Below are 26,076 nucleotides of genomic sequence, written 5' to 3' on the forward strand. Positions count from 1 at the left end.
TTAAGTAATATTGTTTAAATAATGTAGGATTTGAACCATTTAACTAATGGTGCAAGGCCTCCTGCAGGAAATGTGTAACGGGAAGTGAGACCGAGTTGGAGCATACCTGATAGTAGGTAAGATTTACATGCGATGTTGCCTAGTGAGTTAAGTGTCCCATCTGCACTAACGGGTAAACACCTCGAAAAGTATGAGTCCGGCTACTGGAAATACAAACACTTTTGCATAAGTATTACTGTCAAAACGGCATGTATTTATCATTCGGTCATTGCATCCAAGAAATCATTCACTCAATCCTCTGGCGAAAACTCAAGTCTGACATGTCTTTCCCCCCTGTCATACAAGAAAACCATGGCAGGCACACGAGAGGCCCTGATCGACTCACTCCTAGTGGCTAGCCGAAGACAGGTAAGAAAATATGTGAAAAATATTTTCCATTCCTTATGTGTGCCACTTATATATATTTGCGCGTTTACATGGTCGCCATGAATAATGTCGTTGTTCGAGAGGGGAGCTTTGAATACTGTGGCACTTGTTTACAATACCACATCTAAAACAGGTCTTCTAGTAAGAGGCACCAGTGTGAATGGTGAACGAAATAAATCAAAGGGGAGCGTAGTAAAATGAACTAATTATATTTACGTGAAGCCAGCGTTGAATTAAAGCTTCGCTTCAAAACATTTTAAAATCGTTACGGGCTAAGTGCAATGCCGATACTATGGTTATCAGCGAACGACAAGACAACTTCATATTTAGGAAGTGCCGTTCGAAAAGCACAATAATGCGCTTGCAAAGTGCTCTCTCCTATGCGGGATTAACGCCCACAGCTATCTCACGCAGAGGATTATATGAACAGTTTTTGCACAGGCACGAAGACGCACTTTGGAGGCATGTGTAGGTTGCCTCGATTGTGTTCCCGAACAAAATCCGTAAGAAAACATACACCCCGCATTCAAACACATACAGAGAAAAAATTACGTTAAAACGCTTCGAAGAGCAGAAAACAGCGGCCAATTGAAAATATAGACTTATTATTGGCTGCCGGTGACGGACAACGAGCATTGCCGAGTTGTCTACAAATAAAAACACGGCACCTTGCAAGCATATGTGTAAAAAAGTATATTTGTTCAACTTTAACCCAACTCGGATAACTCCAAACAACAATATCTTTCTTGCCAATTTTACGCGCGAATGAGGAGAAACCTACTGCTACATTCACGGCTGTGGAGTTTTGGAATGATATACCATTATCTACAAAAGCAGTGATTCTCTAGGGGCAATTTGGAAGAATCTTTGTTGCGTTTATTCTTTAGTCTTGAACGATTTTAATAACTAATCATGTTGGTATATTTTACTAAGCTGTTTTGACATTTTATTTATTATTATAATGTTGTCTGTTTATATTGTAATGGCGTATTTCATTCATTTATATTTGCTTTGTTTGCATTGGTAAAACCAATTGGGTTGCGTAGGTTTTGATGCCATATTTTGTATTATCTCCACTATATTTCTAACAGGATGTCCCTTTATGCGCTTCGAATATTTTTGTCTAGTTAAGGCACTTTGAGCCTATCTATCTATCTATCTATCTATCTATCTATCTATCTATCTATCTATCTATCTATCTATCTATCTATCTATCTATCTATCTATCTATCTATCTATCTATCTATCTATCTATCTATCTATCTATCTATCTATCTATCTATCTATCTATCTATCTATCTATCTATCTTAGCCACAGGGTATGTCCCCGTAGTCTTGGTGACGTCGTAGTCGTGCCACCGTGCACATTCCAGCTTTATGATTTCGTCATCCAATTCTCGCCATGTCGGCGTCGTGACGCCTTCGTTGCCATACCATTGTCCTCATGCCGTTGTCATACAATCACCGTCATGCATTCGTGTCTTTAAGCCGTCGTTATACTAACTTCGTGACCCGACCCTCGTCACTCTGCCTTCGTCATGTCATCGTTGTCGCACATTAGTCGTAATGCCTTCTTCGTCACTTCATAAACATTATCCTATTATCATGTCATCTCCTCATACGGACCCCATGGTTCCGTCGCCGTAATTTGTCCTTCCTCATGCTATCGTAATCCTGTTGTCGTCATTCAGTCGAGATTATCGTCGTCAGAGAGTCGTCGTCAGAGATTCATCGTCATGCATTCGTTGACGCCATGCAGTCGTGGTCGTTCTGCCGTCGTCATTCCCCCTTCGTAGGCTGGCGGTCATCGTACCGTCGTCGTAACGCTATCGTCGTGCTACCCTCGTCGTCATCCTATTGTCGTCTTACCGCCGTGGTCATACTGTCGCCCTTATACAATCATCCTCAATACAATCATCCAAAAGACCTGCCGCAATATTTTAGTTATTCGATGAACAGAAGCCTCAAAGTCAATTTTATTCGAACGTTTAGCGGAGCACGCAACGTAACAGCAAGGACAGTAATAAAGGGAACGAAAAATTCAGACTAAGTTAGTTGCTAACGGTCACGTGTATGAACGCGGCCAGGAACAACAACTTGTTTATCAAGAAAGAAGTTACCTCTACAGGTACTGACAAGAAACACAGTAATACCAGCGATCTCCACATTGACTTGCACATTTTAAAAATAGAAGAACAATTACGGAGACAATTGCAGCTATTCATCGGACGATCAGTGTGGCTGCGACGTGTTTTCTTTTCCTTCTCCCTCCTGCCAATCCCGTATAGCCCCGGGTGCACTTGCAGAGGCGCAACCGGACAACTTTCACAGCACCGCAGCTGAGCGAGTTGGAGGCGCTGTTCCAGCGGACACACTACCCCAGTTTCTACCTGCGAGAGCAGCTATCGCGCAGGATCAGTCTCTCGGAGGCCAGGGTACAGGTAAGAGGGGACAGTCCTTGAAGCGCGGGTTCACATTTTCTGACTGCTCTGCGTCAAAGACGCCCACGGGTCCTCTTACTATAATCAAGCGTTTGCAAGAAAACAAGCGTGGTGCACAAATAACGCGGTATCTCCTAAAGGTCATCTCAGTTATTGAGTGGACACAGCTGCAAATATCCACAGAAGAGCAAGTTTCTTAGAGCAATTACTGGGGTCAGCAAGAGACGACGTCATAGCGATCACTGCCCACGTGATCACTCTTGCCTCTACAAAAAACTGGGAGGACCGTCAAGCTTCCGCTTTAAGAGTGAAACGCAATAGCATTCAAAGATCCTCGACTGCTTCTCACGCCTCCCGGCAACTGCAGCTTACGTAACCATAATGTTTACCGAGAAAGCTTGGCGGCGAACGCTATGCACTAAGGAGTGTTTTCTGGTAGATACGTGGCCTCTTGCGTGGGCCGATCCCGGAGGTTGTGCACAGCCACGCCAAAAATTACATAATGTTAGGTTTTCGTTAATGTTTCGCACTTTCAATATTTCAGTCTGAGAAGATTTAACATAAAAGGCATGCGCTGTCGGTGTTTTGTTTGATGACAATTCTTTGCGGGCTATCATTCTCAAAATTCCGAGGAATTACTTTCTCAAGAGAATGTTAGAGAAGGCATGATCAACTTTAGTTATAGTATGTTGGGTCAATATAACCCGCATATTCCGCATGTAATATAGCAAGGCGTGGCATATCATAATCATCATCGTGAGCCTACTTTTATGTCCACTGCAGGACGAAGGCCTCTCCCTGCGATCTCCAATTACCCCTGTGTTGCGCTTACTGATGCCAATTTCTACCTGAAAATTTCCTAATTTCCTCACCCAATCTAAATATAAATTTTCTGTCACGTACAACGCCGCCGACACCGACACCGGATTGTCTCTGACACGGGGACCTTATCGCTGTCGCGTTAACAAGCAAGTAGCAGAAGTGCGAGCGGGGTATTTGTCTGATACCGCACAACGAGCACAACGTGCACCTGAAGTGAATCATGCCACAGAGAAGGAAGAGGGGAAAGGGAAATGAAGACGAGAGAAAAGGAATGTCGCTTGCGAGTGCTGGTGAACGCAATGCCAGAGTGCCTCTGCGGTTTTATGTGTTCACCTACTCCAACGATCGCCTCGCAACATTATGTTTGCGTTCATCTCCGTTATAACTAAACCAAGTTGGAAGAATTAGTGCGATACAATGTCTTATGGACTGTTCTATACGATTTCCAATTCTAGTGGACAGCCAAAATTACACATGAGGTCTGGTGATATTGTCACGGTGCCACGAGTCATTGTCACGGTGCCGTTGTCACGGTGCCCTTTTCCTACCTAATGAGTATATCGCCGTTGCAACATATTATGCAACCCGCTACGCCGTCACACGAGCCATCCAGACCAGTTGTGCTACCGACGTCGCAGACTTCCTGCTCCAAGACGTCATCTTACACGACGGAGCTCCTCGCCAGATCTTCTCACAGACAGGGGCCGTTAATTTTTATCTCGGGTTATCGAAGATCTACTTCGCTCTCGTGCCACGAAACACAAGTTCACGACTGCATACCACCCTCAAACGAACGGCCTCACTAAACGCCTGAAACGAACACTTACAGATATGCTCTCGATGTATGTCTCCTCAATCATCGTGACTGGGACGCCGCGCTCCCGTTTGTGACGTTCGCGTACAACTCGTCCCGTCACGACACCACTTTCTACTCCCCCTTCTATCTCCTCTTTGGTCGTGACCCGACATTGCCTTTCGACACGCTCCTGCCAACTGCTCTCGAGTCTCCGTCTGAGTACGCTGGCGACGCCATAGCTACAGCCGCCCAGGCACGCCAGATTGCCCACCATCGCCTCTCTGAGTCACCAAGACAGGAGTCTCTTATGACAACAGTCGTCGTGATGTGCAGTTCTCTGCTGGTGACCTCGTCCTCCTTTGGACTCCTTCACGGCGTGTGGGCTTATCGGAAAAACTACTCTCCCGGTACTCTGGCCCTTACCGCGTCGTCCTACAGCTCATTGATGTCACCTATGAAATCACTCCAGCCGATGCCTCCCCCGTCGTCTACGTCATCTCATATCGTCCACGTGGGTCGTCTGAAGCCATACCATGCGGCCGCCATCTAGAAGGCGCCGGGGCGGCGCTTTAGCCACCGTGGGTTATGCATCAGGGTGCCACGAGTAGGACAAAGAAGAAGTTCACCTACAAGACGGTTCACCCTGGTGTTGACGGAATAACCTCAAAAATGATAAACATTTTATTCAAGGAGTCCCCAGATGATCTTTTAGACGTAGTGAATTATTCTATTCAATTTTCGTGGATACCGCCCAGTTGGAAACTCGCTAAAATTATTCCGATTCCTAAATATATTGGTGACGGATACACGCTTGATAATATTCGACCAATTGCTCTAACCTCCTATTTAGTGGAAATAATAGAAAGAATTCTAAATTTTTGTCTTATATAATTAGTAGAGGACAAAGAAGTGCTCAGCCCTTTCCAAATTGGCTTTAGATCTGGCTGTTCCATTTGGCACGCTCATTTGGACCTGGAAAGCCGTATAAAACTAGCACGTCACCAGAGACAAATTGCAGCTCTAGTAACTTTAGATATATCAAAAGCTTACAATAGTGTAAAACACGAAGTTTTATTGAATCGATTAATTAACCTTGATTTCCCAAAATACATAACAAAATGGTTTAGAGAGTTTCTGACTGACCGAAAATTTTATTGTTCTTTGAAAGGATGTTCTTCAAATAGACGCCGACAATCGCGTGGAGTTCCACAAGGAGCTATCACGTCCCCTTTATTATTTAATATATTACTAAGCTCTATACCTTGTCATAATGACATTACACATATGTCTACGCAGATGACATTGCTTTTTTGCATCTGACATTGACATCCACTCTTTATATAATCGATTGCAAACATACCTGTGCGCCATAGAAAACTGGTTACTGAATATTCGCCTCTCCCTAAATGTCAGTAAATGCGCAATAATAGTTTTTCCTTTATTAGATCCAATTCATATAAACCTAACTTACCGCCTACAGAACATACCTCAGGTGGACTCGGTAAAATACCTGGGCATAATATACGATGACCGGCTAAATTGGCGCAAGCACATTGAATACATAAATAAAAAAGAGTGCGAGCGATTGGAATGCAAAGAGGGCTTTGCAACAGTCGATCAGGAATGCGGAGGGACTCTCTTGTGATGATTTATAAAATGTACATACGGCCAATTTTGGAATTCGGATGTGTTCTATATTCAGGTGCCCCGGCATACAAATTACATCCCCTTGTTCTTCTGGAAAGGGAAGCTTTACGCCTGCGCCTTGGATGGCCCAAGTTCATTGCCAACAATGTATTATACCTAGAAACACATTTACCTTCTCTTTTGTGCAGATTTCGGTTATTAACGGTCCAAACATTCTTAAAAATGTATGAATTCTCTATGAAATTACAAATATTATTCATTTCCCAGCCTGCAATATTTTTTCAATCTTCCTGGCCCCGGTTCCACACTCCTCAGGTCGTTTTCGTGCAGGCACTTGTTGGTCCCTTAGATGTACGATTATGTGAAACCCCTCCAATCTGCAGTAAGAGAGAGAATCTCCAAATATTTTCGACGATATATATCCAAACAACGCTAAACTCCTCTCTTGCAATATATTAAATGGGGTATTAAACATCACTTATTGGAGTTAAAAATAAAAGCCGTCATAACGACAGATGCCTCGCAATCAGAAGAAAATCTGGAATTTGAATTTTCTCTTCCGCTTTCGATTGGTCGTTCTCCTTAAGACTTCCAGACTATATACCAGTATTTCTAGCTGAGTTTCTGGCGGTTACATTGGCTCTACGAAAAGTGCACTCATCAATCTCGGAAGTTGTAATCGTAACGGATTCTTTGTCATTATGTTCAGCTCTCACTGCAAATAGTGGCTCGCAAGTTTCGCGTACATTCTTATGTCTTATTCCTTCTAACTTAAAATTAATTATATTGGTATGGGTGCCTGGTCACAAAGGATTAGTTATCAATGAATTAGCTGGCAGCTTAGCGAGAGCTGCCCTTAGCGGTCCAATCCTTCCGATTCTTCCTGTATCAGTTTACATAACCGCGGCTAGGTTCAGGAGACGGGCAGTCATGCAAGACTCCTGGAACCTGCCATTAACAAATCTAACTGATTATCGACACCTCCTATTTCCTTGGAACAGAAAATTCTGCCGTAATAGAAAACTTGAAGACCTCTTTACCAAATTTAGATGTCGCATTCCTACATTAAACTTTTATCTACAGCGATCTGATCTGGCGCCCTCCTCCTTGTGCTCATACTGTGGTGAAGACGAAACAATAGAACACTTCTTCCTGTCATGCCGCCGTTTTTCCTCATTTAGAAAAGCATGCTTTAGAAGTAAAATTTAACAGTGCTGGATTAAATATTACGATACCGAATATTCTATCTTTTGGTGCCTCTTCTCTCGGACATTGTCATAGGGATGTCGGTGAAGCTGTTGTGGGGTACATAATTGAATCAGGACGATTTTCTTGCTAAATTATTAAATTTTATATGAATAAATACCTTTCGTCATTCGAAAATTTTCAAAAAGTGCTTCGATAATTGTTTTCCTTCAATCACCCGATTCTTGGCTAATCCCCCATAGTGGGTACGAGCCACTTTTGAAGGCAAGCAAGCAAGCAAGACGAAAGAGCTGGTGTAGTGGGGCTAACCCTAACGCCCCGCCATCCTGGTTGTACCACCCATATCTTCCGTAAAGTAAACATGGTCCCATTTAACCTTATATCTTTGCCCGTTTCAATATTTCTAAGCAAAGACTGGCTTAAATATGGCTGGAACGGTTAAGTTTCTTGTTCTCGAACACAAGAGGCACTTTAAGAGGTTTTGCGTACGTTAAAAAACCCGGATGGTCAAAGAGATTCCCGAGTATTCCGCTACCGCGTCTTTTTATTTATTTATTTAGTGATGTACTTATTAAAGCGAAGCTTTATATGGCTACGTGAAATCACCTGTCCACAGAAAACTATCATCAGCAGCATTGGATCGAGCGTCGTCTTCTTCTTCCGCAGCTGGCTCGTTGGTGGTGCTCGTGCTCGGCACGCGCTCGTGCCACCGGCGTTCGTCGTCGTCGTCTGCTTCCACAGCTTGCTGCGTTGCCGCTCATCATTCCTGCGTAGATTTTCACTTCTCTTCTGTCGTCGTAATGAGGAGGCCGCGTTTAAGGGAGTATGAGCCATTGCTTAAGGGGGTATGAGCCATTCAATGTCTTACGTAACAAGCAGATTTAATTTTGAAGAAATTTAATTTCGAAGAATCGTAAGCGGCAATCTGCGGGCGAATACTGCTGACCACGCCGCCGTGGCAAACTCGAGACATCGAACGCAAGCGACAACGGTGGACAGCGGGCGCACCGTCAGTGACGTCGTTCTCCCCGGCGCAGCCGAACATGTGTGCAACATCATAATTGAGAAATACCCTAATAACCCAGTGATAAACATCGGGGCCGCACGTTTCAGCTTCGCTGGTTAACCATCTTCACGGAGTGGAAGGGCCGAAGAATTTATTTATTTATTTATTTATTTATTTATTTATTTATTTATTTATTTATTTATTTATTTATTTATTGCTTGTTCTCAGAGCATCGCTAATGAAGGAACGTCAGGCAAGAAGTACGTATAAATACCTGTCGAAGCCCTCCCTACAGGAAACAATAAAAAAAGCGACATCAATTGGCCATTAAATCATAAGTATGATTCCAGAATTTGTGCCACACACAGGATTGCCACGCAGAAGCCTTTACTTACGCTCAAGCGTTTCCTTGATAGCTGACGTTGGGGCTCCTTGCACTCCTGAATGACAAAAGCGTTATAAGGTAAGGTGAAATTACACCCGGAAAGACACCTACTCAAGTTGGATTGTACGAACATGGGTCCACGGGGGAAGGGGAGGGGTTAGGGAGGGGGCGTGCTACCTGTGTGGAATCATCAAGTTTTATGTTCTTCCTCCACCCGGTACAATCGCATGTGGTGTACTGGTGCATGATTTATTTATTTACTTTTTCACGGGTGGTGGGGTTTTACACCGTAACGGAACATGCTGGCTCACGGAAAAGATGAAGGGCTCACGATTAATTTCGACGAATTCGCGTTCACTTATTATGAGTTAACCATCATTTTCCACAGAGATGCAAAGCCGCAGCGGCCATTTCTCGGGTGTGGGACCTCGTGAACTGCAGTCGATAGCAGTAGCTGGTTGGTAACTACGGCGAATGTGCTATAAATGGCGCACTTTCATAATACTGCTAACACATATGCCGCTAATGAATGATGTTCATCATCATCATCAGCTGCTGCTGAAGCTGTGCTATTGTACGTCAATTTCAGGTTAACATCTTCTCCAGATCTACCTTGTGAAAGCTGACACCATCCCATACCTGCAAATTTTCTAACTTAATCGGGCCACCAAGCATCCTGCCTTGCCCGACAGTGCTCCCCTTCTTGGCACCGAATTTGTAGCTCTAATAGAAGACCGATAATATTCTTAGCACGTTACATGACCTGCCCAACTCGGTCCCTTCGTAACCAGTATTCTTTTATTAAAGCGAAGGTTTCCTCGCATTCGCTCCCTCACTTCACTGCCCATGGCTTCCAGGTGCTGCAGGGTGCTGCTGCAGGTATTTCCGAATAGCTCATACTTAAAATTAAATATTAAATCACATGCCCGATGGTGGGATCGAACGTCAGTCCCGCATAACAGCAGTCTTATGCTAACCTAATCACAATCAAAAATGTATCTGTACTGTGCCGACGCCAACTAACTTTTGGAGATGATCCCCGCATTGCGTAGCAATGGTGCGTGGGAGCAAAAGCGCGCGCAGCCGAGCAGATCAGAAGGGACTGTGAAATTTCTGTTCAGCTTGATGATGTTGTGTCGGCGGAAACCTTTGGTATGAGCTTGCACTGACACTCCAATGACGCAAAAACTAACACAGGATTCAACAATCTTTATGCATTGAAACAAAGCTTTGTTACATGTAGACTCCAAGACTGCCTGTTAGATCTGCTATACATATTATTTAATTTCGGGAGTCTGCACCCCACACTAATCAGTCTGCGCTATACAGTGATGCATAGCATGCAACCAGGCTCGACGTGCAATCATGATACGATCACCTTATCGTCCATATAATCTTATATATATATATATATATATATATATATATATATATTGTAAGGGGTTTATTAGTGATCGGAGCAGCACAGCGTCGACAGTCAAACGAGCCACAGCTTTCAAGCACGAGCGCCGTTGCGAGTCAAAGCGCTTGACCCACTAGCGTCTGGGCAGACTAGAGCTGGACCCACTAGCGTCTCTCTTCGCTACAATTACCCCGGGAGTGATAAGGGAGCCGTCCGGTGACCTAACAGCTCGTCAGGATGACAGGATCGTAGTATGGCATGAGCCGGTCGACGTGGACAAGTCTCGTCCACGACGGCGCTGGTTCGAAGACGGTTGAACTGGTCCGATAACAAAATTCACGGGAGATGCGCGTTCGACGACGCGGTAAGGGCCTTCATATTTGGGGAGTAGTTTTGATGAGAGGCCAGGGGCGGTGAACGGGACAGAGAGCCACACAAGCGCGCCAGGAAGCAAGGTGACCGCGGAAGTGGAGTCGCCGCGAGTACTCTTCTGGCGCTCTTGGTCGTTGGAAGTAAAGGCACGTGCGAGGTCACGGCATTCTTCAGCATGCCGTGCTGTGGCAGAAATAGGTGAGCCCTCGGAAGCATCCGGCCGGTAAGGTAAAATTGTGTCGATGGTATGCGACGGGTGCCGACCGTATAGTAAGAAAAAGGGCGAAAACCCAGTGGTGCTCTGAGTAGCGGTGTTGTACGCGTAGGTGATGAAGGGCAGAATGGCGTCCCAGTTCGTGTGGTCGGAGGCGACGTACATTGAAAGCATGTCGCCGAGCGTGCGGTTGAAGCGTTCTGTGAGGCCATTGGTTTGGGGGTGGTACGCCGTAGTTGTGCGATGAATAACGTGGCACTCTTTAAGAATGGCTTCAACCACTTCCGACAGGAAGACACGTCCGCGATCACTGAGCAATTCCTGGGGTGGACCATGCCGCAGGATGAATCGGCGAAGCAGGAATGAGGCAACATCGCGCGCTGTAGCTGCTGGGAGAGCGGCGGTTTCGGCGTATCGTGTTAGGTGATCTACTGCCTCAATAGCCCAGCGGTTACCAGCTGACGTCAAGGGAAGTGGCCCATACAAATCAATTCCAACGCGCCCGAACGGCCGGGTAGGGCAGGGTAGAGGCTGCAGACCAGCCGGCGAGAGCTGGGGTGGAGATTTCCGGCGCTGGCAGTCGGGGCAGGAGCGAACGAACTGTTGAACGTACTTGTACATGCCCCGCCAGTAGTAGCGCTGTCGAAGGCGCTAGTAGGTTTTGAAAACTCCCGAGTGTGCGCACTGTGGGTCGGTGTGAAAGGATGCACAGATTTCGGAGCGCATACTGCGAGGAACTACTAACAACCACTGCCGGCCGTCTGCGGCATAACTGCGTCGGTGAAGCAGGTTGTCGCGAACCGCGAAATGGCGAGCCTGACGACGCAACGTACGAGTGGTTGACTGTGGTGATGGGTCAGCAAGCAAGTCTCTAATCGGGGCAATCCAGGGGTCCTGGCGCTGCTCGGAAGCGATAGCCTCAAGGTCGATTGTAGAAACAGCTAGCTGGGAGAGTGAGCAGCAGGTATTCTCATCAGGCAATGGAGAGCGTGATAGGGCGTCGGCATCAGAATGTTGGCGTCCGTTGCGGTACAGCACGCGGATATCGTAGTCCTGCAGGCGAAGTGCCCAGCGGGCAAGACGACCTGAAGGATCCTTCAAAGATGACAGCCAACATAGTGCATGGTGGTCGGTGACGACATCAAACGGGCGGCCATACAAATAAGGACGGAACTTAGTGAGAGCCCAGATGATCGCCAGACATTCTTTTTCCGTGACAGTGTAATTGGTCTCGGCTTTCGTAAGGGTGCGACTGGCATAGGCCACGACGTATTCAGGAAAGCCAGGTTTGCGCTGCGCAAGGACAGCGCCAAGGCCAACACCGCTGGCATCTGTGTGTACCTCTGTAGGGGCCGCCGGATCGTAGTGGCGCAAAATTGGGGGAGTCGTCAGCAAACGACGGAGATTTGCGAACGCTTCCTCGCACTCTGACGACCAAGAATGAAGGGGTCCGTTGCATTCAAGGAGCTTCGTCAGAGGTGATATGATGGCGGCGAAATTTTGAATGAAGCATCGGAAGTAAGAACATAAACCTACGAAACTTCACAGTTCTTTGATGGACGTAGCTTTAGGGAATGCGGCGACGGCACGAAGCTTGGCTGGATCTATATATAAAACTCATCGGCTGGTGGTGGGCGGCCTTTAGCATGAAAGAGAATATGCAACCTATACGAATCACTGCTGCGTGTCGACCACATCAGGAAGTTGGATATTAAGAGCAGACCAATAATTCCTAGTGGTAACATTGACGGCCTCGCAACTGAAGTTGTATCGTTCCCTTTCATTATGTGAATCCTTTCTTGAAGACCAGCACACAACAATACAAAGATAGTGTACATCAACGAGCTCCTGCGCAGTGCAGTGGGTACACATTCACTGCGCTATAGGCAGACGCGAGCCCGGAATAGTTTTCCGTTTGTATTCTAATGCCGGTGCGCTTTGGCTACGTAAATATGTAAGAAAAGATTTTGTGGCTATGTAGCGGTAAATGTAAGAGAAATTTCAGGAGTTACTCCACGCCACTACCTCTTGCACGCCACCACCTCCATGCCACCAAGAGGTGGTGGCGTGGAGCAGAGGTAGAACACCCGTCTCTAATCTAAAGGTCGTAAGTTCGAATCCTCCTCCAGTCCACTACATTTTCAGGCATAAAGTAACGCCTGACACTGGCAAAAATATATTGCCAAGAGCTAGTGGCGCTAAACTAGTCCAAATTAGGAAGGCCCACTAAGCTTCAACAAAGTCACTCCCTCACCAGAACCGGAATTGGCCTCCCTGGTGTGGTATTCGGCCACTACCTCCCTCATGACTCCTACAATTAACCTATGGACCTCAGTGCCCAGCGGCTGTGGAGCACCTGACCAAGGCGGCGGTCAGACTCTCGGCGTGACAGAGGGTGCAAAAAATCTCTGGGTCAGGAAAGGCCGCCACTGGAAACTGAACCTGCCAACGTTTAACACGCGCACCCTATCGAGTGAGGCTAGCTTAGCAGGACTATTTGAGGAATTATCAGGCATTGCCTGGGATATTATTGGCTTTAGTGAGGTTAGAAGAACTGGTGAGGCTTTTTACAGTGGTGACAAACGGCCACGTCCTCTGCTACAGAGGTCTTCCAGATAAGAGAGAATACGTGGTAGGATTTCTAATATATAAGGACATCGCGGGCAACATTGATGAATTCTCCAGCATTAATGGGAGGGTAGCAGTCGTCGTAATAAAGCTATATAGGAGGTATAGGATAAAGGTAGTACAAGCCTACGCCCCAACCTCCAGTCACGATGATGAAGAAGTAGAACAGCTTTATGAAGATGTTTAATAGCGATGAGAATGGTGCAAACTCAGTATACTTTAGTCAGGGGCGATTTCAATGCGAAAGGGGGAAAAGCAGGCTCGTGAGCAAGCAATTGGCGACTACGGCCTCGATTCTAGGAACACTAGAGGAGAGATGTTGGTAAAGAATCGGCTGTATAATGAATACCATCTTCAGGAAGCCTACCTGGAAGTAGGCCTGGAAAAGTAGGCCAACAGGAAGTAGACCTGGAAAAGCCCCAATGGAGAAACAAGAAATGAAATAGATTTCATCCTCTCGGTTGATCCCAGCATGGTGCAGGATGTAGAAGTGTTAGGTACGATAAAGCACAAAGACCATAGGTTAGTGAGGTCTAGGATTTGTCTCAATTTGAAGAGAGAAAGAATAAAATTAGTCAAGAGGAAACAGGCGAACCTAGATGCAGTAAGAGTAAAAGCAGACCAATTCAGGGGGGTGCTCGCAAACGTGCAGCTTTAGAACAGGAAGATGAAGACAACGCGGAGGTAATGAATGAAACCGTAACTAGGCTGATCTCAGAAGCAGCAATTGAATTGGGAGGTAAGGCACCAAGGTAACCTGTAGGTAAGCTCTCTCAAGCGACAAAGGACCTGATAAAGAAACGACAAAACATGAAAGTGTTAAACTCGAGAGATCAGATAGAATTCGCTAAACTGTCGAAAGTGATCAACAAGAAGAAAGTAAGGGATATTTGAAATTAAAACGTGGAAAAGATGGAGGAAGCAGTAAAATATGGACACAGCATGAAATCAGTGCGAAGAAAAGTTGGAATAAGACAAGGCAAGATGTATGCACTGAAAGATAAGCAGAGTTATACAGTCAGCAATTTCGATGATACAGTAAAAGCAGTGGAAGAATTCTATACTGACTTGTACAGTTCCCAGAGCAGCCAAGCTACTTTCCTTCGAAGTAGTGATGAATATGATACAGAGGCTCCTTCTATAACTAGCGAAGAACTTAGAAGGACCTTGCAAGGCATGACCAGGAGAAAAGCTGCTGGAGAAGATGGAATAACAGTCGATTTAATCGAATACGGAGGTAGATATCATGCTTGAAAAGCTTGCGGCCCTTTATACGTAATGCCTCCCGATTTCAAGTCACCCAGAGAGCTGGAAGAACGCCAACATTATACTAATTCATACGAAGGGAGACGTTAAAGAATTTAAGAACTATAGGCCCATTAGCTTGCTTTCAGTATTGTATAAAATATTCATGAAGATAATTTCCAAGAGAACTAGGACAACACTTGACTTCTATCAGCCAAGAGAACAGGCTGGCTTGAGGAAGGGATATTCTACGATGGATCATATCCATGTCATCAATCAGTTAATCGAGAAATCTGCGGAGTAGGATAAACCTCTCTATGGCTTTCACAGACTATGAAAAGTCATTTGATTCAGTAGCAATACCATCATTCTTAGAGGTATTGCGTAATCAAGGAGTATAAGAGGCATACGTGAATACTTTGGCAAATATCTACAAGGATTCCACAGCTACCTCGGTTCTCCAAAAGAAAAGTAGAAATTACCTATCAGGAAAGGGGTCAGGCAAGGAGACACAATCTATCCAATGCTATTCACTGCATGCTTAGAAGTATTCAAGCTCTTAGACTGGGAAGGCTTAGGAGTGAAGATCAACGGCGAATATCTCAGCAACCTTCGTTTGCAGAAGACACTGTCCTATTCAGCAACAATTGGGACAAATTACAACAAATGTTTGAGCACCTTAACCGAGAGAGTGTAAAAGTGGGGTTGACGATTATTATGCCGAAGAGAAAGATACAGTTGAATAGCCTGGCAAGGGAACAAGAATTCAGGATCACCATTCAGCCTCTAGAGTCTGTAAAGGAATGTGTTTATGTAGGTCAATTACTCATAGGGGACCCTGATCATGAGAAGGAAACTTACAGAATAATAAAATTGGGTTGGAGTGAATCAGGCAGGTACAACCAAATCCTGTCTGGGAGCTTACCACTGTCATTGAAAAGAAAAGTGTACAATCATTGCATCATTGCATCAATCATTGCAACCTCCAAATTACTGCCCCATATGTTAGCACCGGTAGAAACCGGTGCTAACATATGGGGCAGTAATTTGGAGGTTAACAAAGAAGCTCAATAACAAGTTAAGGAGCGCCCAAAGAGCGATGTAACGAAACATCTCAGGCCTAACGTTAATATACAGGAAGAGAGTGGTGTGGATCAGAGAGCAAACGGGGATAGCCATTATTCTGGTTGACATTAAGAGGAAAAATGGAGCTGGGGCGCTATACCGTAAAGCTATTCCAAACTTTTTTCCCACCACGATTGGTCAAAACATTTTCGGGCCACTCCCAACTTCGCCTGTTTGTCACGCGACGTCACGAAAACCGCGATAGGTCCCCATCTGATATAACGTGTACACATTGATTATGCATCATTAAACGGCACAAAAATAATTATTCTTGATTCGACGCCTTGTCACCACTAGCCCTCTGCTATTGGTCCAATGTTTCCGGGCTGCGCCCACTTCGCCTGCGTGTCACGCGCCCTCCCAAAACCGTGAAAACTCACCGCGTCTGGGTGACGTGTAGGCCAAAAAAATGCGTTCATATGCCGAATAAAACTGAATTTTTTTTCTGAGTAGCTACAGAACTGCCCCGTTCCAAAAGCAATAGCTGATTGCTGCCCGCCGATCGGTCAGGCCCTCACTTCTCGCACCTGCCGGTGAGCATGTATTTATTTGCGCATGATAAATTTTTTTTGCGTTGCAGAAAAACGTTATCGAGCCCTTTTGGCACGTATACGACATCGCTCTGCCAACTCTTCCTTGATGAGGATCCGTTTTAGCGGTATTCTTATCATTCCGTTGCACGCCGCTGCGATTTTCGACCAGCCACCGCAAGCGAAGTAAGGCGAAGCGGACTAATCGGAGGAGCCGGCACCACCCTCTTCATGCGGTTGTCTATTTTCACTTCTCGGCTCCATCGAAACCCTCTTCACTAGAGCGTGCTGCTCGCCTTTTACCAGCTAATTACATAATAAACACCTCTGTGCTGGCAATGTTATTCCTTTTGAAAGCGAACAAAGGTGAACTCCTATAAACGAGGAGAGTGTCTTTTTCGGTGGTTCAGACAACGCTGCGGGTCACCGCCCGATGCTTGCGTCGGTGGTTACGTAAATTTGACGTAGGCAGAATAAAATAAAATCAGTTTGGAATAGCTTTACGTTATAGCATCCCTGGGGGAGGCTTTGTAATGCGTAGGATGGATAACCGGTGCACCATTACACTTGCAGATTGGATACCAAGAGAAGGGAAGCGCACTTGAGGACGGCAGAAAACTAGGTGGGGTGATGAAGTTAGGAAATTTGCAGGCACAAGTTGGAATCAGTTAGCGCAAGGTAGGCGTAATTGGAAATTGCGGTGAGAGACCTTCGTTCTGCAGTGGACATAAATACAGGCTGATGATGATGATGATGATGATGATGATGATGATGATGATGCCAGAGAAATACGTCAACATTACGCCGCACCCCTTTGAGGTCCCGGAACCGTGACTTAAACCGCAGTCACAGTATCACAACGTGTTGTACAGGCACTCACTTGACAGACGTCCTGGCTCTCCGAGGAGAGAAGCGCAACCGGCAGTGGCCTGGAGCAGGGCCCTGTTCCTTGCACTACATATATATATATATATATATATATATATATATATATAGACACCACGGGGCCAGCTTTCCACCCCTCACACACACACTTTTGTCCAATTTCACTCTCTCACTGCTCACGCATTAAATACAGATGGCTGAAATTGAAAATTTTATTCCCACAAGGATTAGATCGCACCATTTTTATTGCGATACCAATTATAGGGCGACTGGAGGCGCATTGCAACCATTGCCATTGGAGTCGCCGTTGTCGTTGTTGTGCTGTCATGGTATCAACGCGCATGCGCGATCCGCGCGTGGTGAGTTAGGTCTCCAGGAAAGCTTTGTGCGCCTTGGTGAACAAGCGACGAAGCCAAGTGCATGCGCCGTGACGCTGCGCTCAATAAGTCCTGGAGGATCCAGGCCTGCATTCCTGCATTATTGCTTCCGTTGCTGTATATGAGCTGCTACTAAGTTCGAAGGCCCGGGATCGAATACCAGCCGCGGCGACCGCATTTCGATGAGGGTGAAATGCAAAAAAGTTGACGGACGATTACGATACTCCCTAATGCGAAATTTGAGCGTAGCTCTATGCGTGTTTTCAGTTCGCGATATATTGGCTGGGGCAGACAACCTGTCTCGTGCGGCACGTTGCAAACGGAGCTAAGTGTGGCGCGACTTCCTCGCTAATCTGCAGATCGCGAGAAGCAGCGCGTGGTTGACGCGTGGGCGCGATTCAAAGCAGCCGCCGCAGACGACGCGTGCTACTCTGGCGCCATCTCGTAGCCATAGTCGCCGCACAATGCTTTTCTTCTCAGGCTTTTGTAATACCCTCGTCCTTTTCTTTCTACCTCACGTCTTTTATCCCCAGCTGCCCTCCGCGGTCACTCTTTCATCCTTCGCTGTGCTCGTTCGCTCGGGTACGTCACTGCCGACGCTCACCGCAGGAATAGGTGCCTAAGAGCTGCGCTCTAAACTTCCCGTGTACCATGCATTGGGTGCAGTTTAAAGAACTCCAGGTGGTCGAAATTAATCCGGAGTCCCTCACTACGGCGTGCCCCATGATCAAATCGTGGTTTTGGCAGTCAAAACCCCTGACATATTGTCTTTGAGCTCAATGCCCATATGCAATAGCGTTTCTACTGAGCCGCTGTGTGCCGAGCAGACTGTGTTGCATATACTGGAACGGACAGTAAACGTGAAGGTTATCATGCCTAATATTTTCTTTGGGTGCTGACAAACGTAGATGGTTTTCTTTCAGTCTCATCTCGGGCGCCATCGAGATAAGACGTATCGAACGCCGTTGGCGGAGCTCGTCATCACCCTCAGACCCGCCAATGTTTCTGAGACCCACCTTAGCGCGTCTCAGAAACATTGCCATCGCTTTTAATCCGTCGACTTGGGTCAAAACAGGCAATTCTTTAATGAAACAAACCTGAACAAATTCGTTGCAGGTTACTTTAGTACCGTGACACAATTTCTCCACTCTTATGCATTTTTACATAAAGACTTCTGAGCAAAAGTATTTCTGTTTACAGAACATGAACGCCTCAGGCCATGAACCTACGAGAGGCCTAAAATCGAGGTCATCGCGCCGCTGGCGATAATCTCAGCATAATAACTCTATAAAAACAATGACGTCGAAGAGAAGTGCTAGCCAGCCTAACAAAGGCCTTCGAAAGAGTCGAGGACGCCGTGATTGGCACGATTGTGAGTAGTCCATACCCCTAATGCTAAGTGTATAAGAACGTATCACAGCGGTATATTACAGGACTACTGCATTACAGTAAATACTCTCAAAGAACGATCATGTTCATATGGCCACGCCTGGGTGGCCATTAATTATTACAAAAGGTAAATTTACGATATTTACACGTACATACATATATTGTTTACGTTTTTCACGTGACCGCTTTTCACACGCCAAACAGTATTAGAAAGTTTTTTCCCGGCGCGAGACGTGCCTTCCAAATGGGAAGTTCCTCAAATGTCGCTGATTCTATAGCGAAATATTCTTGTCTGTAATCAGGTTGCATGCGCGACATAAATAGTGGTGTACACTTTAGAACGCGGGTGAGCACAAGTGATTACGTTGGAATGTACGATGACTCATGTATTACTAGGCGACGCGCTTCACCCGTATAGACCAGATTTTACGATTGGTAGTTGGGCTCGCTGCTATCGTTGTGCTTTGAGTGTCATAGGCATTTATGGGCGCAAGTTCGCCCAACAAAGAGCTAGTTTTCGTTACTGATAGTTTTGCTACTGGCTAGTTCTTCGCCGTCACTGCAACACAACAATATGTACAAACTATTAAGCAGGCATCAAGTAGGTGTGAGTGTCAGAGAAGTAATATCAGCAGTAATGAGTCGGTTTGAGGATCCGCCATGGTTGACTCCTTCATTCATAGCATGCCTTTCTCTTTCGCAGCCATCATCGTAAATCAAGATGCTTATTTGGTTTTTGAAAATTTTTTAACCACATGTAGAAACTAAATGCGCTGGACATATAAACTCCTCATGTGAATTTTACCTTTTGTGGTATTACTTGAATCGAGAATAGCAAAATAGTGTTTTTATAGTTAGACAACAGAATATTGTTGTGGAGTTCAGGAACAAGGTGCTTTGACAATGACGCCGACAATGCTGCTTGTACAGCCACGGCCACGCTCAAACGCTGCTGTATCTCAGTGAGGTCGTGGCAGGTCGAGGGACTTTAGCTCCGCGCAAAATCTCTACTGCCCGTGTTTCGTTCGGGGGGGAGGATGCTGTTGCCGATGCTTCACCAACCAAAACACCTTGTTACACTGGCGTCCTTAACTGTGGCTAATAAAACCGCTGTTATCGTGAACAAGGATATATCTAAGTTCAATTTTTTTGGCTACTGGAAATGCAGCGCCCGTTTTTAGCAGTGGAACGCCCTCATCTCAGCACTGGGGCACTTGGCTTGAACTCAACGGCTCAAAAACGATTTCCTTACTATTTTACTTACATTCCCGAAGTTTTGAGACTCAGTGTTACAAATACAGCGCTTTTTCTAGCTCCTAAATGCTGCAGTAAAGACATATTTCGGCCGAGCCCGGCCACTCTAGGACATGACTTAAAATGACTACACATCCATAAAGAAAGACGCATGCATACACGTCACAGACACTATGACGTGGCGTATACGTGCTGTCACGTGCGTGTATATATATATGGGGCTGAGCTTGCGTTTGTGTTGACCCACAATGTTCTGCCCTTGAGAAAGCGCCAACGAGCCCCAAAATATATTTTCCTTCGACTCAATGTTACGTTGATGACGGATTTGATGACAAGTCTAAATTTGAACTGAAGATTGGAAATCCCAAAACAAATAAGCGATGAGGCGTGCGAGTAATCCGGTATGGCCTGAATGAGCAGGGAATGATGTTATAACCAAGCCCTCAGTGCAACTGAGTCACGCTTCTGCGACGTAGAGCGCCACTGGCGATTTGACGTAGATTACTACAAAAGAGCGAATAGTTCTGCAGCCGCGAATCCGCTACCCAGTGTAAAGGCGATATTGAGATTACAGACTTACGTTCGCGGCTGCTTTAACCATGTATGCAATGGCGCAGAGGCGCGTGGAAGCGCGAAACGACGCTTGCATATGGCTGCTGCTATAATCACTTCACTCAAGAATTATGATTGAGTGTACATAAATGGCCTCAAGACAGCAAATTTCATTATAAGGCACCGCAGACTTCATTGAAAGAAAGGAAATGTGGTAGGATGGTGCCTTTTATAGGTATTTTGAAAGAGTTCTTAGAAATGCCGACTATTTAAATACAGAATCATTGCGAAGCTATTCCCGTCTTCATTTACTTAAAGCGTTATAAAATATGCCAAAAAACTTTTTTTTTCAATTTTTACTGTTGGTGATGGAAGGCACGTCAAACATCTGGTCAAACATGGTAGTCCCTTCAGCAAAGTTAAGGTGAGGGAAACACTCAGCGGACTCCACTGAAATGGAGCCAATGTTTTGTTTCTGAAGTGATTTACCGCTAAAGCCCCTTCAAGGCAATACAGGGGGGGGGGGGGATATAACATAAATATAGAAATCATACTAGGCAATGTAAACGGCTGTACAACACAAACGCAAATGGTACCCCCCACCCTCTCTTCTCAATCAACAATATCAACTACGCAATGACACAGGTTGTACACACAGTCATGCATAAATCAAGGGAAACTCAAACATGACTAACAGAAAAAAAATTCCGTTAGAGAGGCCGTGTAATCTGCAAGTTTGAAAATATTTACAAGTGCGTTGGGTACGCTGTAACCTTAATTTACCAGCACCTCAACTCGGTGTTTTTTTCTTTCTTCTGCCACCATTGGACAGAAGTGCCCCCCCCCCCCCAAAAAAAAAAAAAAAAAAAAAAAAAAAAACGTGACGCGCAGGAAATTGTAGAGCGCATACATTCAACAGACACGACGTATCATCGGGCGCAGGTTTGGTTCCAGAACCGTCGAGCAAAGTGGCGCAAGCAGCAGCGTGGCCTGCAGCCCCCGCCCCAGTCTCTGTTGCGCAGAGCCGACACCATCTGGGCGCCGCTGCCTTTGAGGCCACCGCCAGGTGTCGCCACCAGACTGGTTCCCCCACAGCAGCAGCAGCAGCAGCAGAGGGCGCATTCAGGCATTGCCGACGTCGGTGCCCCCCAGAGGCCAGAACGATGCGGCGTTGCGCCGTAGGTATAGCTCGCATACGTGCACATACACACAAGGCAGACGTTCACAGGCAGATTGAGTATATAGGCCTAATAAACCGCGGTCGACCATCCTCATCATCAGCCTATATTTATGTCCACTGCACGACGAAGACGACCTCAAATTACCCCTGTCTTGTGCTAGCTGATTCCAACTTGCGCCAGCAAATTTCCTAACTTCATCAACCCACCTAGTTTTCTGCCTTCCTCGACTGCGCTTCCCTTCTCTTGTTACCTATTCTGTAATTCTAATGGTCCACCTCTTATCCATCCTACACATTACATGGCCTGCCCAGCTCCATTTTTTTCTCTTATTGTCAATTATAATATCGGCTATCCCCGTTTGCTCTCTTCCTGTCTTATAACGTTAGGCCGAACATGTTTCGTTCCATCGCTCTTTGTGCGGTCCCTAACTTGTTCTCGAGCTTCTTTGTTAACCTCCAAGTTTGTCCCCATATATGAGCACCGGTAGAATGCAATGATTGTACACTTTTTTTTTAACGACAGTGGTAAGCTCTCAGTCGGGATTTCGAAATGCCTGCCGTATGCACTCCAACCCAATTTTATTCTTCTGTAAATTTCCTTCTCATGATCAGTATCCTCTGTGAGCAATTAATCTAGATAAAAGTACTCCTTTATAGACTCCAGAGACTGACTGGCGATCCTGAATTCTTGTTTCCTTGCCAGGCTATTCAACATTATCTTTGTCTTCTGCATATTAATCTTCAACCCCACTCTTATACTTTCTCGGTTAAGGTGCTCAATCATTGGTTGTAATTCATCCCCACTTGTTGCTGAGCAGGACAATGTCATCTGTAAACCGACGGTTGATGATATATTTGCCGTTGATCCTCACTCCTATAGGCCTTCCCAGTCTAAGAGCTTGAGTACTTCTTCCAAGCATGCAGTGAACAGCACTGTATCAAGGAATGCCTAAAACTAAAGCCTCATCCATCCATGTTGCGCAACGTTGGTCACTTCAAATATGTGCAGGCTCGGTATTAACTAAGCGAAACCGCACATTGTAACTCGAATTCTTTCATATGCTTTCTGTCCTCGATCTTACTTGTGTAATTTCAGTTTCATCACTCAGCAGCACGCAACCACATGATGGTTCGGCCTCCTTAGGATGACAACCCTGAATATATAATTCGATGCCCTGTGTTTTAGTTCAGTATAGTATTACTGTTTAGTGGTCAACTTCAGCCGAAAACAAGCATAAATTGAGGGTCTTGCAAATGGGACCGATACGTTCGGTCTGTAGAGCACCATACCTTTCCCTTACAGATCCTCTCTTCTTCAACCGTATGGTTGAGGAATTCATTCGATTATGCGTCGCGTGTATAGATAGGTATGATAACACGGTATTCGGATTATCTTCCGTACAAGAGCACAACCTAGTTCATAGTGCACGTCAATCTGTACTTTGGAAGGTCAGTACGTGCAGAAATAATTATGGCCAAATACTGCTCAAGTGTTCTCAGCGACATATTGTAGAGCGAAGGCGCAATCACAAAGAAGGCACACAGACACGTCACAGGCGCTGCTAACAACTTTAATCGAAAGACAGCGAGGTGCAGCGATGCGATAAGCCCGAAGGCGTTTTTTGATCCTTGTTCAGGGGAGAATGGCGATGCCAATTCAATGCACAGAAAAATACGATACGTGTCAAGCAATAATAATCGATTCTGTACCCCTTGTGTCACAGTTGGACATACCGATTCTGGAGAATTCGCATAGATCGAGCTCAATCCCAGTGGCATATATCTTATGGCTAATAAAAAAAAATAAATCCCTGAAATATAATTCACCATTCTATTAACAAATATGCCTGCTTGAGATAACTGCGGGCCTACATGGGATTTTCAGGTTTTATGGAGGAAACCCTTTCTCTATAGGATTGGCCAAGAACGGGCATGCTCACCTACGTAGCGGCTGAAATCAAAGAAAATCAAGTAAAAAAATCTGAATAATTAACCATTTCATTTCAGTTCATTAACAAGTCGACGTCACTTATAGGTGCCTGTGAGTTGACATTACATGTTCAGTTTTTATGTAGGAAGGTAATATAATAATTTTCATTATCTGCATACTTGGTAGGCGTACAAGGAATTGTATAAGTCACTTCACTGATAGTTTTTATAACCTTTGCATCCACAAATATTTATGCCCATATAGTGACCGACCCAACAGGACCCAACAGCCAGGCAGCCATGCGAAACCGGGAAATGTAGGCAAACAAACAGTCCTTTCTACACTGTCTTTAGCCATGCTGCGTCAGAAATTTTTATGATTGAGGATGTGGTATGTTGTTGTTTTCTTGCGTTTTTTTTTTGTTTAGTTTTTCTTCTCTAATATCTGTACTGCTCAACATTGGCGATTGTTTGCAACATTTTCATACTGAAACTGGATCGTCCCTAAGTGCTTTTCTTCAGTGAAGACATCTCTGGATCTACAAACGATAGTGTGTGCATCCATGTGCGTGTCTTTTTCTGTTGCAGTTAGCATTCTGCAAGAAAAAATGTTTGGTGTATTTTCGGTTATCCGCTTTAATGGCTGCGCTCCAAATGAGGTTGCGAGGTACCGTTCAATCTGCAATTACAACCGTATTTGCGGTCTTTCTAGCACCCTTATTGTGGAATCAATGCCGTTTCAGTTCAATTCTGCTCAACGAAGCACAACAGTCAGCTTAGGGGTGTGTTGTGTACAAGGACGTTCTAGGATCCACGTCCAAAATTGTTCCCTGCGCTTTTTTCACCCAGCGGGGCCCATTGTGGCACTACGGGCCCCGGAGACACCTCGGCTGTGGCAGCCGTGGTCGGTGACAAGCCGGAGCCGCTGTGCCCGTGTCTCACTCTGCAGGCTTCGCCGTCTTCGTGGGGTCGACTGCAGCGGCTGGAAGCCGTAACGCGTCACAGTCAGCTGCAGCCTTACCTTGCGGCGTTCGTGGCGCGCCAAGAACACGTCGCCAAACAACGCCTGGCGTCACCCGTACAGTGATGAGGGCAGACCACTTCAGAGTGGGCGTCGTGGAAGAGTTGCCACAAGCTTAATTTCCGTCAAGCGATGAATCACCGTCAGTACTTATGGAATTGCTGAATGACTGATTGGATGATCATAACGAACCGGTGCTGTACGGAGTTCGCGAAGGACGGCGCTCTAAAATGCTGCGGATCAACCTGGGCAGCCACGGAGCTCACGCTCACCTGAAACGTAAACCACTCAACATGGGTGTCTTTAAATTAAGTCCTTACTAGAAATTCGACGCGCGTTTCGAGGAAACGAGCCTCGTTAACCGTACTATCAACCGAGGTACAGACAAACGTAGCTAGCAGGGCGGATAATTTGCTTCCAAAAACGATGTTTACTTGCTTTACGACAATGCAGAGTGAAAGAATAAGAGAGTGCACTAAAAATACTTGAGAATAATTCGTTCGTTCTTGTCCAGAATGGTTACGGCCACACACTGACCACACCCACATTCTTCGTGGGTGAGCATAGAAATAACTAGATACCGGCGAGGTGACGGCGGCTTCGTTTGTCGCGGCTCCCCATACCCTGCTTACTCTACCGGTGCTGTACAGTGGCATTTTTAACAGCCTCGTTGTCCACAACCTCATCTGTTCTGATGCAATAGCTGTGCTTTGACCGATAATAGCGATTACCTTTCCGAGGGGAGCGGACCTTAAATTTTTTTCTCCGTTATACAAGAAAATTTTACCACAAAGTGAACTTTTCGCGGATAACTCACATACTACTGAATCATCATTGTCGTCTCCGTGTGGACAAAATGTACCAGGAATATCAGGGAGTATTGCAGAAGAGCACCGAAATTTCGTCCACTGCTGTGTTGTACAGCAGTGCTCCAGCCATGTCATCAAGAAATGGCAATAGCCAATTTCATTCAAGTATCAGCGAATTTCAATCGCCAACATTGCTTAAACATGTGCCGTGTCAGAGAAAATAAAGCAACCCAAACAGCACGCAGTGCGCCAACAGCGTCTACCTAAAATTTGTAGCAATGTAAAAAATATTGTTCCTGTGTCAACGACAAAATATGCTGCCTCTTAAAAGCACTCTAAAAATCACTCTTAATATAACATTTTCGTGCTTGGTTGCCATTCTTAATAAAAAGCTGCTGCGCTAGTAATTGTGACTTTCAACTTGTATTGCCCTGA

At 45.6% G+C, this 26,076-nt stretch overlaps 1 protein-coding gene across 1 annotated transcript; it reads left to right on the top strand.

The window, feature by feature from the left end:
- The first annotated feature begins 351 nt into the window (after positions 1-351).
- On the top strand, positions 352-24,898 carry LOC125946288 (dorsal root ganglia homeobox protein-like). Its single transcript, XM_049668989.1, has 4 exons — positions 352-408; positions 2,715-2,867; positions 21,645-21,880; positions 24,661-24,898. Exons 1-4 carry the CDS (start codon positions 352-354, stop codon positions 24,896-24,898), a joined length of 684 nt encoding a protein of 227 aa, XP_049524946.1.
- The last annotated feature ends 1,178 nt before the right edge of the window (positions 24,899-26,076 follow it).

The sequence above is a fragment of the Dermacentor silvarum genome, chromosome 6, assembly GCF_013339745.2.
Source record: "Dermacentor silvarum isolate Dsil-2018 chromosome 6, BIME_Dsil_1.4, whole genome shotgun sequence".
Taxonomy (NCBI): Eukaryota; Metazoa; Arthropoda; class Arachnida; order Ixodida; family Ixodidae; genus Dermacentor; species Dermacentor silvarum.